This window comes from Hirundo rustica, chromosome 7 (genome assembly GCF_015227805.2).
Source record: "Hirundo rustica isolate bHirRus1 chromosome 7, bHirRus1.pri.v3, whole genome shotgun sequence".
NCBI lineage: Eukaryota > Metazoa > Chordata > Aves > Passeriformes > Hirundinidae > Hirundo > Hirundo rustica.
The window spans coordinates 17,869,827-17,883,322 of NC_053456.1; the positions used below are offsets into that span (position 1 = coordinate 17,869,827).

At 38.4% G+C, this 13,496-nt stretch overlaps 1 protein-coding gene across 2 annotated transcripts in view; it reads right to left on the reverse strand.

Moving 5' to 3' along the window:
* GRB14 (growth factor receptor bound protein 14) overlaps positions 1 to 12,998 on the reverse strand; it is a 59,221-nt gene extending 46,223 nt beyond the window's left edge. For both annotated transcript variants that reach the window (XM_040069647.2, XM_040069646.2), the window contains exons 1-2: positions 12,956 to 12,998; positions 11,828 to 11,960 (exon numbers count right to left, since the gene is read on the reverse strand). In XM_040069647.2, coding sequence (XP_039925581.1) covers positions 11,828 to 11,960; positions 12,956 to 12,981 — 159 coding nt within the window. In that variant the 5' untranslated portion in view covers positions 12,982 to 12,998. The remainder of the gene's footprint in view (positions 1 to 11,827; positions 11,961 to 12,955) is intronic.
* Positions 12,999 to 13,496: the final 498 nt, after the last annotated feature.

Here is a 13,496-nt window from a genome sequence, read left to right on the forward strand (position 1 = left end):
AAGAAACTGATGCCAAGTCACAAAGAGAATTTCTTTAGAGACAGACATTTGATTCTCATTTTAGCCTTAAAAGAAGAGCTTCTAATAAAACCATAAACTAATTAAAATACAGCATTATTATTTAATAACCCATTTCCTTGCCTCATAATAAAGGTTCACTTTTAACTTTGACTCCTTTTAAATTCAGTTTATAGCAGCAAGAGATCCATAGCAACTACTCTTTTAGGTTTAAGGTATTTATTTCATTATATTTTTGTCCAAGTCCAGTCCAAAATCTTTATGATTGTTTTGGTAAAATAAAAAAGTATTTCTGAGATCAAGTGTTAATTATGTAACATTTGGAATTAACATCCTTTTCTACTAGAGATAACTATGATAAATGTCAAGTGTTTGCAATTAGGTTTTTACCTTTCAGGCACAGTTTTTATTGCCGATGGGAGCATGTTTTCAAAATTCTACAATATAGCTCCAAAAATTTTGCTGTAAGAGTCAGAAAAAACTTGTGGTCCCAGAGCCCAATCTCATAGGCATTTTACTCCAGGAGTATTAGACATGCTTACATTTGCAGCAGCAGGACAAAAAACTCCCTCTACTCTTTTTCCCTTGGACCTTATGAAACAATGTTTGGGTAACAGTGACTGTAGAACTTGCAGCACTGCATTAGTGACTTTACTGAGAAAGAAACAAAAATAACCCAAGCCATTTTTCCTTACCCCTGGGTACTCAAGGTCCTTGGCTCTTGAAATCATGTGCAGCTTTTTGCTCTATGAATAAAATTGACCCATTTGTCTGCAAGGTGAAGCAAAGGCTTATTTTCTTCAGTGAAATTATCTGTATTGTATCTTTTCCAGCTAGATGAACAGACTAGACCCATTCAGAAAGTAACCAAAGCCTTAAGTGCTGCATTTGACTCGGTAATAAAAAAACAATATTCAAATAATGATTAGGGTCTAAATAAAAGTATTACAGTAATTTATGTATACTAGTGCAAGTAAACACGGTTGCATCCAAGAGTATTAAAAATAACATTAAGGAATATTTTCTTCTCTTAAATTTCACAAACACACTTTTAAAGAAAATAAATTGAACAAAACACAACTTCTGTGTGCAAGCCTTGCAGAATCACTTTGCCATGTGAAAGTCAAGAGGCATTCTATTGATAAATGTGAGATACAGAAAGGCTTTGAAAGCCAATTATGCCTTCAGGGAAACATATATAACATAGCCACTTTTTTTTTTTTTTTTTTTTTCCTATAGATGAAAGATTTCACTTGTCCATGGCAGGTCTGCAAGGAATTTTGCTGGTGTTGGTGGACAGGAAGGAAATCAGATCCAGCTCACTTGCTTGAGAGCTCTGTGAAATGCCTACGTTTATGCAGCTTTTCACTCCTATTTTTGTCACTAAGCTACCAGATACAGTTGTGAAAACATTGTGCAGATACTTTTTAGATACTTCAAAATATAAACCACTTCTACTTCTTGCCACTTAAGAAAGCGTGACTAAATGGAGTGGGCAAGAATTGAAATGCCCTTAGTAAATTAGTAACTCCAGTAAGGGTTTTATAACAACATATGGAATAGAGATATCCTGCTAGAAGAGGAAGGTCAGTGATGTCCTTAAGGCACTGAATATGGAGTCACAAGAGCTGATCTATTCCTAGCTCTGCCAGATATAATGCAGGAATGTGCGCATTTATAGGTAACAAGCGCAAATCAGACTCAGCTTTTGCTTCTGTAGACAAAAAATAAAATCTAGGTAATATAAATCCAGTAAGTCTTACAAAAAATGTTGATGCTATTTTTTGTGCCTGTCTTTGAGCTAAGGCAGAAGTTTATTACACAAGACCAAGATAAATCAGGTAAGTTATTCATGGTGCCATTTGCCCTTCCTTGTGAGAGTGCTCCTGTCAGCCTGGCACAGTCACTTTGTCTCTCTACCAGAAGAGCCCTTTAATATGTGACCATAGCAACACACAGAGGGTGTTTTTTGCACAGGTACATTTACACACACTTGACAAATAACTACTTACTTTAAAACAACCCCACGAAAGAGAGGTTTCAAAGTGATTGAGTTGTTGTTTTTCTACTCATATAGTTCCTTACACAAAGAAAACTAAGAGGTCTTAGTCTTCACACCCTCTTGGAGGGTCAATAAGGACTGGTGCAGATGCAGTTGCACTAAAACAGACTGGATTACCTGTAAAGCAACATAGACATTACAATGTACCTAGGAAATCCACAAAGAAGTTTGAGCCACAAGGAACATAATGAAGTTTTCCATCCCTGCCAATTTTCCTCACAAACTTGGGGGATCTTAAACGTTGTTACACATGCTCCTTGCAAAGCTTTTTGGCTGCCTATTTTTGTCATCAATAGGTTCAAGCCTGATAGAAAAGCACACTGACGAATTTCTGTCAGCTGAGTTATTTAAGAAAACCTTCATATTGCATGGGCTTCCCTCTCACTACATAGCACAAAATTCTAGCAATTATGAGAAAAAATTCTTGCAAACTTCCAGCCTGTTTCTCAACAGCTGATACCATTTCGGTGCCATTATCAAGAGCTTGCAGCTGTTCATAAACACCAAGTCTTAATGTAATCAGTAACAGGAGTTATCATAACATAACTAATATAAAAAGGCTATTTATAGCCCAAGAATGCAGTAATTGAAAAATCCCATTCTGATCACAGGACAATCTAGTGTATATTGATTTCCTGTGGATATAACATCAAGCGAAGAAGCTAAAAGACAGACCTACCAATATGCAGTATAAGCATATCAGAAACAGGTGGGAACACCTCATCAGTATCCTAATTAGAAGCACAGGCACACCTCTAAGATAACCGATATATGTTTCTCTCTTGAGACTTGAGTATTAAATATCATGTACACTATTGGGCTAAAATATGAACTGATTAGCTGCAAATGAATGCTCTGTGACTGAAACAGGAGAAAAGCAACTTCACATTGTTACTAGAGCAGAGGTCTAATTTCTTCTCCCTCTTAATTTCTCCTCCCACAACTGCCCTTCTTGAAAGATTTTTGTTGGCCTGATTAGCATTTTTTTTTAAGTCTTCCCATTGGAGGTGACTCCGATCAGGACTATAAACATGAGAGGCATGCTTAAATACTCTGTCTTGAAAGTCTTTCTGTTCATTCCCAAATCAAAAGCTGTCATAAAAGTGTGAATGCCTGTAGAAGTAGCAGCTTTAAATATGCTGCAAACATAGAGAACATGGGCATTGGTCAACTGTTATCTTGCACGTATCATCGCTGCATTTCACCACTTGCTAGAGATACAAGTGCCATCTTGCAAGTAGGAATAATCAACTGCTAGAAAAGTTTGGAAACTCTGAGCCTGGAAATCCCCAGCTGGAAGCTCTATCAGTTACTGCCTCTGCATACACACAGGAAGAGATCAGCATGAACTGTCCATAACAGGATTCCCTTCCACGGCCTGGCCATAGGCGTTCCTGCTGTACAAGGACCAACAGACAACTGTTATCCTAAAGATACTCGTCTAAGTGATCTGCAGATGTTAAGACACAGATATAAGTTGTCCTCTACTACACAGTGAGGTAAGGGTGAGAGATCTCAGGTTATTGTCAGTTTCCATACATTTTCTTATGCAAGGGAAACTGAAAGGAGAAAGTGAAGCATGATATAAGCAGGCACCTTAAAAAAGTGAGGAGTCATTTTCCCGTCCTAAGAGTGACATCTCCAACTGATCTAGTTCTCATCACAGGAGCTCTGGCTTGATCTCTTAATTATACTGGCACAAGCACAAAGATTACCACCCCAAAGAGTTAAAAAGAGCATGAAGCAAAATTCATGGGGAAATAACCCTACTCTATTAGTGGCTCTGGAATTATCATGTGAAAGAACACGTCTTCAGTTATCTATTGTAAATAGAAACAAGAAAATATGAATGTACAAAGAGTATTAAATTATTTTATCAATCACAATTCAATACTATTCTACACAGATGATCAAGTTAATTCCACCTGGTGAAAACTGACCAGGTTGAACAGTAGTGTTTATATGGAGGCATTGGGTTTTTTTTTATATAAAATAAAAATAATACCACTGTGTCAACATTTATGCACAAAAGTAGGACGGGAATATCCCTCTGCTTGTTTCCATAGTTCTCAAGCTCTTATTTGAAAAGATAATAACTCTCAGAACATCAGAAATGCAGCAATCCAAGGATATGCTAAAAACTGCACCAGAACTCCTAGTAAAAACTGATCTGAGTTTGAGCTCTATTTTTCTCTTTTCATTCAAAAGGGGTTGTAAACGTTTATTAAGAATCATCTAAGTTGTCAACTTTACTAAACCTGTAGCATTTAAGTAATTTAACTATTAATCATTGACTACCCTAGTCTTATTCAATGCAATTATAAACTGTTTATGATATAAAAATAGCAGTAGCTGATATAACACAGTAGCAATGACACAACAAAAGCAGACCAGAACAGAACTACAGAAGTTCTGTAAGACCAGGAAAGAACATTGAGAAAAAACAAAATGGAGAAAAAAAACCCCACACAAAATACTTAAGGCTTGATCTAGTTTCGTGAATATTACTAAACACTGTTCTGATTAATCTAGACTGTGTGTCCCAGGAAGTCAGAGGGGAACGTGTATCTGTTCTGATCAAAGACAATTCAGACAATGGTCCATTAAAGGAAGATGCCAATAGTGTTCTGCTGTTACAATACCGGCCTCTTGCATCCCCTCCTTACCGCAGCATCCCTTACTGACAGTACCATCAATGAGAAGAAACATCGAAAAAGATCTGTCAATAAAATATTTCTTTAATCATGGATCTGTCTCTAGCAGGTGGCTACAAAATGACCCAGACTTTTCAGTTCTCCAGTCTAACCCTAAATAAAAGCACTCATCCCTTTTTACAATTAGAGGGAGCAAATACAAATAGAAACTTTTTCTTCTGAAATCTATAGGATTCAAGCTCCATTCATGAGAGTTTAATCTTTGTATGTCAAATTCAGTAAAACTGAATAATCAAAAGTGACTCAGCAGCATTAGAGAAAAGGTTCCCTGCAGTTTCACCTGGCTTTAACTGACAAGTCTCTTGTATATTCAAAGAAGTTGACACTGTTTTTATCATCATCTGCTCTAGATACCTTGTAATGACACAGAGACATCACGGGGCCAAAATGCCAGGTAGTCAACACAATTCAAGAGATAAATATTAGAGATTCACTTTTTGGAAAGATCGAGTTTTCCAGATTTACAGAGGTTTTTCTAGACAAATTATTAAATCCACTGCAACATCACAGAACTTCCCAAATAGCACAGCAGAGGCAGTTTCTTCTACTGAGAAAATCAGCCTAAAAGAAAAGAAACTTCAGGTTTGACTTTTAGGCTGATGAATCCAAAACTATCAAAATCCAAAGGACTGTTAAAACCATTCCAATCTGACAAACATTGGCAATATGTCTACCAAAATCTTTGACAGCACTGATGATTTTTTTTTTATTTTATATAAGTAAAAACTGTAAAACTTAGAGCCTAACACCTTCCTGATGTTACAAAATTAAGCAACAAGCTTGCAGAAGCAGTATCTTAGTAACCACAAAAGTTGGAGTCTATTTGTTTTCTTGCCTATTAGAATGGGAAAAAAAAATTAAAAAAAAGGAAAAAAGAAAAAAGAAAAAAGAAGACATGCTATTTTTGTGAAGTTAAACTGTTTACAGTCTTAATGTTTACAGCCTTTGTTTGGGTTGTTTTTGGACAGTAACAAAGTAAAAGAAAACATTGAGGGTTGATGTGAAATTTGACAGAAAGCAACTAATTTCAATGTAAAGAAGATAAAGCAAAATACAAAAAGAAACAAACAGGTGATTATTCTGAAGTTTCCTCAGGCTAATGTATCAGACAGCTTGTGACAGGGTACCTCCAGTATAAACTAGGCAATATTCCCGATTGCTAAAACAAGAAATTATTCAACCTTGCCTCCTGATTTTTACCTGTGTAGACAAGTGACTTTCTGTCACAGTGTTAAGATGACTGGTCAAAGTACAAAGGTACCTGCATTAAAATATCAAGTTTTAATAGGGCTCTGAATAATTCCAATCTACTGTAATATCATTAAATCTTTCCTTGGTGAGCATGTACAACTATATAAATGAAGAACAGAGCACAGGAACTGGAGCAGACCACCAAAAGAAACATCACAAAAAGGAATCCAACCTAATCCTTTTTTCAGTCCTTACATTAGAGACTTCATTGAGCTCTTTAAGTTGGTTCTGTACAAAATGATTTTACTGTTAATCTATAAACTAGTTGGAAGGACTTTTTCCTTTCCCTTCTGACTTTAAAATCCTGAGTCTTTTTTTGTGTCATTTAAGGGCAAGACATGAGGAAAACTGATACATGTTTAGAGGGTGTAAAGAAGAAAAGATTTGAGAACTGATAAAGGAGGACACATATAATTGTCTCTAGCTTGAAAGGAAATCTGGTAAGAAACACACTGACTGGAATTACAGACTAAATTCAAGTAATCCCTCTTATGGTGGGAAAAGATGTCTCAACCCTTGGAAACTGATTAGAAATTTATAAATCACTGCATTTCAAAAAGAACCCTTTATGGTTTTGCATTGTTTGAAAGTCAAAGAGTAAACAGATATTTCAGCCAAAAAAATCTGTTATGAAAACACTTAAGCCCCATATGTCTGCTAGTAGAGTTATATGCAGTTTTGAAGAATGAGGCTCCAAGCAGATACATTAGAAGACTCTGAACTATAGCTGTAAAAAAATATTACAACAGTCAATGCTCAATATTATTGAGAACCTTAGAACAGCAAAAATTAAAAAAAAAATCTACTCTTTAACATAAAGTTCCTGTTAGCTTTTCTTTGTCAAAGAGCTTTACATGAAAATCTTTATGAATACAAAAAACAAAGTCAATTCCACTACATTCACATGTATTTGAGGTTTCTATACAACTGATTTCCTGGAAAGAACATTGTGGGAGTATATTTGGATTCTACATGATAAAAATATCTACTTGTTTAGAACTCTTTTGTCAAGAAAGACAAAAGAGGCAAGGTAAAATTTCAGATTTTCTTCACCTTGAGATTTACTTGAGTTTTATTTTTGCACTTCTAATTTAATTTAAAGAAACAAGGTACTAATTACCTTGAACTACTTTTGTCATGAAACACTTTTTTGGCTTATCCTTGAGCAGGGCAAGAACTGTCACTGCAGTGCAAGTATTCAGGTTTTGTTTTCAGTAAGCATTTAAAACTAAGCCTCCGTACAGCTACAAGAACATCTTCTTAGTTCACTGACCAAAGACAACAAGAACAGAACAAGTTTTCTTACAATTCATATTTTTTCCTACTAATATTTATTTTGATCATAATTAAAGACAGAAGTGCAGTGTTTTATATTTTCAGTTCCTTGTAATTTCTTACAGAACACAGGCTCTGAGACACTAGATTTTCCATATGAGTTCATGAATTCCACCTAATAGCTTGATTCCTCAGAGGAAGACAACATTTCCCACCATCCACTAAAGCAACCATGCTGTGTTAGACAAGAGGGGAAAGATAGTTTTTTTGGCCTGTTCAAAGTCTTCCACCTTGAAACATGAAATTCAGTTTATCTGAACACATTTCAGGGAATTGCACAATCATCAGGTTTGGAAGATACCTTTACGATCATGCAGTCCAACCATCAAACCAAGCACCACCACCGTAACCCCTAAACCACAAAACCGTCACCCAGCACCTGATGCAGACGGCTCTAAAACACCTCAAGGGATGGTGACTCCACCACTCCCTGGGCAACCTACTCTGATGCCTGACCACCCTAACAGTGAAAAAATTCTTCAGTTATCTAATCTGAATTTCCCCTGTCTCAGCCTAAGAGCACTTTCACATGGTGTCTCACTGCAGGCACCGTAGAAGAGACCAGCCCTCACCTCACTCCAATGTCTCTTCAGGGAGCTGTAGAGAGCAATGGGGTCCCTCCTGAGACTCCTTGTGACTAAACAAAACCAGCTCCCTGCCACTCCTCACAAGACACATTCTCTAGTCCCTTTGTGAGCCTTGTTGCCCTTTGCTAGACACTCTCCAGTATCTCCATGTCCTTTTCTAAAGCGAGGAGACCAGAACTGGACACAGCACTCAAGGCGTGGCCTCACCAGTGCCAAGTACTGTCCCTGGCCCTGAAGGAACCACTATTCCTGATACAGGCCAGGATGCCCTTCACCTTCCAGGCTATCTGGGCACACACTGGCTCACGTTCAGCTGCTGTCAACCAGCACCCCAAGGACCTTTTCTGCTGGGCCACGTTCCAGCCACTCTGTCCCCAGCCTGTGGCACTGCTTGGGGTTGTTGTATCTCCAGTGTAGGACCCAGCACCTGGTCATGTTGAACCTCATGCCCATGGTCTTGCCCATCGATCCAGCCTGCCCAGATCCCTCCACAGGGCCTTCCTGCCCTCCAGCAGATCAAAATCTGAGCCAACCTCCCATGGTCTTTGAATTTGCTAATGGTAGGCTCAATCCCCTCACTCAGATCATCAGTAAAGATGTTTAACAAGACTAGGCCCAACACTCCTCCCTGGGAGACACCTTCAATGACCAGACACCACTGGATGCAGCAGCACAATTCACCATCACTCTCTGGGCCTGGCCATGCAGACAGTTCTTAACCAAGGGAAAGGTGCACTTATCCAAGCCATGGGCTGCCAGCTTTTCTGAACTTTCCCAGTGAAAGTGTGGTTAAGCACTGGGACAGGCTGCCAGGGAGGCAGTAGAGTCACCATCCCCGGCAGTTTTCAAGAACCTAATGGACAAAGCCCTTAATGCTATGGTTAATTGAACAGGGTGGTGTTCAGCCAAAGGTTGGACCCAACTATCTTGGAGGTCTTTTCCAAACTTAATGATTCTGTGATTCAAAGATATAACACAAAACTCTTCCAAACTGCAAATCGGGAAAAAGAGATGGACAGCTGTGTTGGTGAGGCAGACCAAATAATGCTCAGAGACACAGATATACTACTTCCCAGCACAGAGGTACATCACTATCCTGCTACATGGCTTTTACCAATTTGCTTTTGTAAACTTATTTTCAGTGAGTCAACCACACAAACGTGTTGTTCAAGCAGCATGTTCAACGTTTTGAGAGGCTTATAATAAAAGATCATCAGAAGACAGTAAGAATTTCAGCTTAGAAAAACAAGAATTCAAAATAATGTTAATAATCTATTTTGAAGTAGGAAGATTTCAGTTGTCACAGGTGCTATGAATAAAAGAGCAGATATTCATGACAACTTCTTTCTTCTACAGAAGCAGAAAATTTTTTTGAGAGAAAAACAAGACAGAAGAGGCATCTTTTTTTTTTCCTCTTTTAGAAACACCCATTTTGATAATAGTTACCTACAAGACATAAGTAGAAATTCACTCTGCAATTTTTCTTCCCTATGCTTGAAATTAAAAGCACAGCAGAAAAAGAAACTAAATCAAAAGCAAGCAATCTAAAAGAAGAATCACTGAAAACATATGTAGATCATCAGAGCAGCAACAGAAAGAATTCTGGCAGCTGTCAACGCTATGCACAAAAAAAAAATTCTTAAGAGTAGCTGATTTCTTTCAAGAGTTAGAAAACTACCAAACCGTAACAGTAATATCCATGAAAATTTTGTATACAGATATGTATTTGCACACAGAGATGCTACAAAGTCAACAAAATAAGGACAGGGGGTGGAAACATGACATTTCCAAGCACAGTTCCACAGCCAGCCACCTGTGGGAAGTCAAAGTCACAGCCAGTTCACTTCCCATTGCACACCTGCTTCGCATTCCCTCTCTTTTTAAGCCTGAGTAATTTTATTAACCTATTAGAAGACTTCAACCTGAATTTCAAAGATAAAAGTTTAATTTGACAGTTGTCATTTGGCCTTAACATAATTAATTTTAGATGAAGAATGTAGCAGTCATGCTGAGTCTGACAAACGGTGTGCTTGGCCTAGTATCAGTTCTCCTGCAGTGGCTATAAACAGACACCTAGGTGACAGAAACCACTGTCTTGTTAAAATGCCTCCCCAAAAGTAACAGGAATATTTCTCTCCATTTTTCTGGTAGCTGAAAAACAGGTCAGGTCCTCCAACAGACACCAGCATTATGTTAGCTCACTTCTGTCAGGCAACCAGTTGTTCTTGTTCCTGCTTTTACCAGAAAGAGCACTACATTCTTAAATGAAAATCCAGGAGAAATGGAAGACTGTGAGCAGAAGTCATCGCAGAAAGTACACACAAACCTTCATGAAGAAGCAGAAGTAAAGTCAGCGAAGATATGAACTTTAACTTCTGGAAGACTGAAGCTAACACATAGCTGGTTTAACCAATCAAGCCTATCAGTAATGTTAAATATGACTGGCCACAAAAGCAGTTGACCTTTGTGTGTTAAACCACGCTTTCCAGTTTCCAGTCCAAAGATTACCACAATGACTGCAATTTAGGTCTGCAACATGACTAATTTAAAATATCTTTTTAAAAAATGTGAATTTTAGTCCTTTTTCTCTGAAAGATGATATTGCCAATTCAGTGTTTTTCCTGCCTCTGCAGAGACAGTCAATGGTCCCACCTTGCCCAAGAAGATGAAATTAAAAGTTTTATCCCACTGCATTAGCAACATCCAGAAGCACACTGACCAGAAATGCTTCAGATTAGTATTGCTATTGTATGAAAAGAACTAAAAGCAGTAAAAGTAGTCCAGAAAGACACCATAGCTTATAGAGAGATACCAGGGCGTACATGTGAAATAGGGCAAGATCGAATCAGTTTCCAAGACACATACATGTTCTTCACTGGAGAAGCGAGGACAAGGTGCCTCCTTAAGGTGCTAGCCACAACTTGGCTAACAAAGCCCTCTGGGAGGTGCACAGAAACAGCTGTGGAAGGTTAGCTTCAGAAAAGTTAATACAACTACAAAAAACTTCAACTTCCAGGCACAGTCTTCACACAAATCTGAAAACGGAATAACCAGCAGCAGTTTAAGTTCTTACACCTCCACTATCACCCTTAGAAACTGCTAAAATAGGGATCATGGAGACCACCAAAACAGAGAGTGTGAAGAAGGGAGTACTCTTAATCCCACAGATGTTCCTTGTCAGAACTCTTTCCAGTCTCAAGAAGAGAAGAGAGAATGAGACAGGTAACCTTTCAAAGAGTGAAACTGATCTTCAACACCAGTAATCTCCGCTAACTGGAAACTCTGTGTCTGAACAGTACTGCCAGGTCTTTCTGCCCACTCAGATCTTCTCCTGGCTTACAGTTTAAGGTCTTTATGGAAATGTAATAACACCAGCCATACACAGATAAACACACATGCATATAACATATAGCCATGTTCACAGCATTTGCTCCTTCCCCATCAACTTAGGTTTCTTCCATTATCCTGACAAAATTACAACTTCAGGAAAGCTGTTTGACTGTTAAAACCCTCTGTTCTATAACACTGATGACAGTAATTGGAGGTGGGGAGGAAGGGAAAAAAGAAATTAACTTCTCATTTAAGGACAAAAAGTACTGCCTCCCTGCCCCTGGTTCCACTTAAACTGAAAAATGTGCAGAGCCACACATAGACTCTGTGAAAGAACAGTCATGTCTTAAGTCACAGGTTCCAAAACCTCATTTTCTACAATCATTGATGACCTAGAGAAAAGATTTCACCAAATTACAGAAATATGGAACACCACTATTAGAAAAATAATTTAATAGGTAACCGAGCTTTTCCTCAAGCTTTCATTCAACCAATTTAGAAACTGTCAAATAATAATTTATAAATCTTACCTGCTTTTTTCTTGAAGTTGCCTTGGGCAACAGACTGGCTGAAAAAACTGATGCAAACGGCGAGCAACACAGCTCGGGAAAAGGATTTGGAATTGATGGGTTCTCCAAAACACTGTCACCTTTCTTTTTTCTCCTATTTCAACAGAATACATAATATCAAGCAATCATTGTAACAGCAGCTGTTAAAATTGCAATATCCAACCACAATACATGAACTACTATGGCACTAATACCACGATGCTTTCTGGTTGCAGCAAATAGCTCCTTTTTTTTCTTTCTTTTTTCTTTTTTTTTTTTTTCCCCCAGTTATTTTATTTAATCAGTAGGCTGAATATATTAACATACAGTGCCTAACACTACTTGAAAGCAATCCAAGTATTCAGCTCTGAATATAAAGTTGTTTGAATATGCGTAAGTCGTTGCAGAGTAAGAGCAGAGATATATTTATATTGGCTTCTAAGGACATTAGTAAATATTTTGTTGTCCCTGTGTTTATGCCATTCTCTATGTACACATATTACAACAGTAGATTCATGTAACCTCTCAGCAAAACTTCCCAAGAGTATCACAACAGTATTTTAAATAAATGGAAACTTTTTTTTTTTTAACCAGAATCGAATCAAATTGACTGATAAGAGAAAACAGTGCAGAGCAATACATTCATTTCTGTTTTCAGTTAGTTTTGTATTGGCACCCCTGAAGCTCCATAAAATAAATGTCTCAGTTGCTGCTGTCTGGCTGAAACAGGATTGTGTCAGAAGTATCACCAGGCAGCATTTGCAGTAGTGAAGGTAATCACTACTGTACTTGCTGAAGAGCTCATTATGCACTGGTTTAAAGTATCACATTAACAACATGGTTGTTTAGACTGAGTGCAAGTTTTTCTCACATAAAATATTGAAGAGCACTTTGTCTACGTGATTTCGTCTGAAAACCTGCACCCAAAGCACTTGATGTATTTGCATCTGCCAACATAAGAGTTTTCTATATGTGTGAGTTGATGCCTCCAAGCTTAACATTTTACTTCATTACCTTCTTTATCATTCCTGATTTCATATAGTAATTAGTCCAAAGTGGGGAATGCCATCAGAATAAGGTAATAATACAAAATGAAGATACTTTACTTACTGAAAATCCTCACCAAACGGATTCATTTAAAGCGATAATTTGCTTTAGGAGGAGCAAAAGATCCTGTAATGCAGTATTTTAAGATGTTGTAAACTTCAGTCTACTAAAACTCATCAGATGCTTATGAAAAGCCCAGCTCATAGCTTCCATTACTAAGAATAGAGACCAATGCCTTTAAGAACAGCCTGAGAGGTAACAAACGGGGTGCACACCGCCGACAGCGGCATCTCTCCCGGTGAAGCGGTTTTATCTCACCAACACTCTGAGAAAGACACTGCAAGGATAAAGTAGCGGCCGGCTCATCCTGACAAGGCAGGCTGGGCACTGCCGGCTCCTTTTCACCTCAAACTGAGAAACCTCAAAAATCAAAAGGGAGTGGGGGGGGGGGGGTGGGACACACGTATCCGCAGCGGCGGAAAGTGTCTGCAGGGCCGGGAAACAACTTTTGAGCTCCAGGGAGGCGCGGACCGGTCCAGAGCCAGGCCGCCGCTGCGCTTCGCCCCCTCCCCAGGCCGCCGCACCCCGGCCCCGCCAGCCCCGC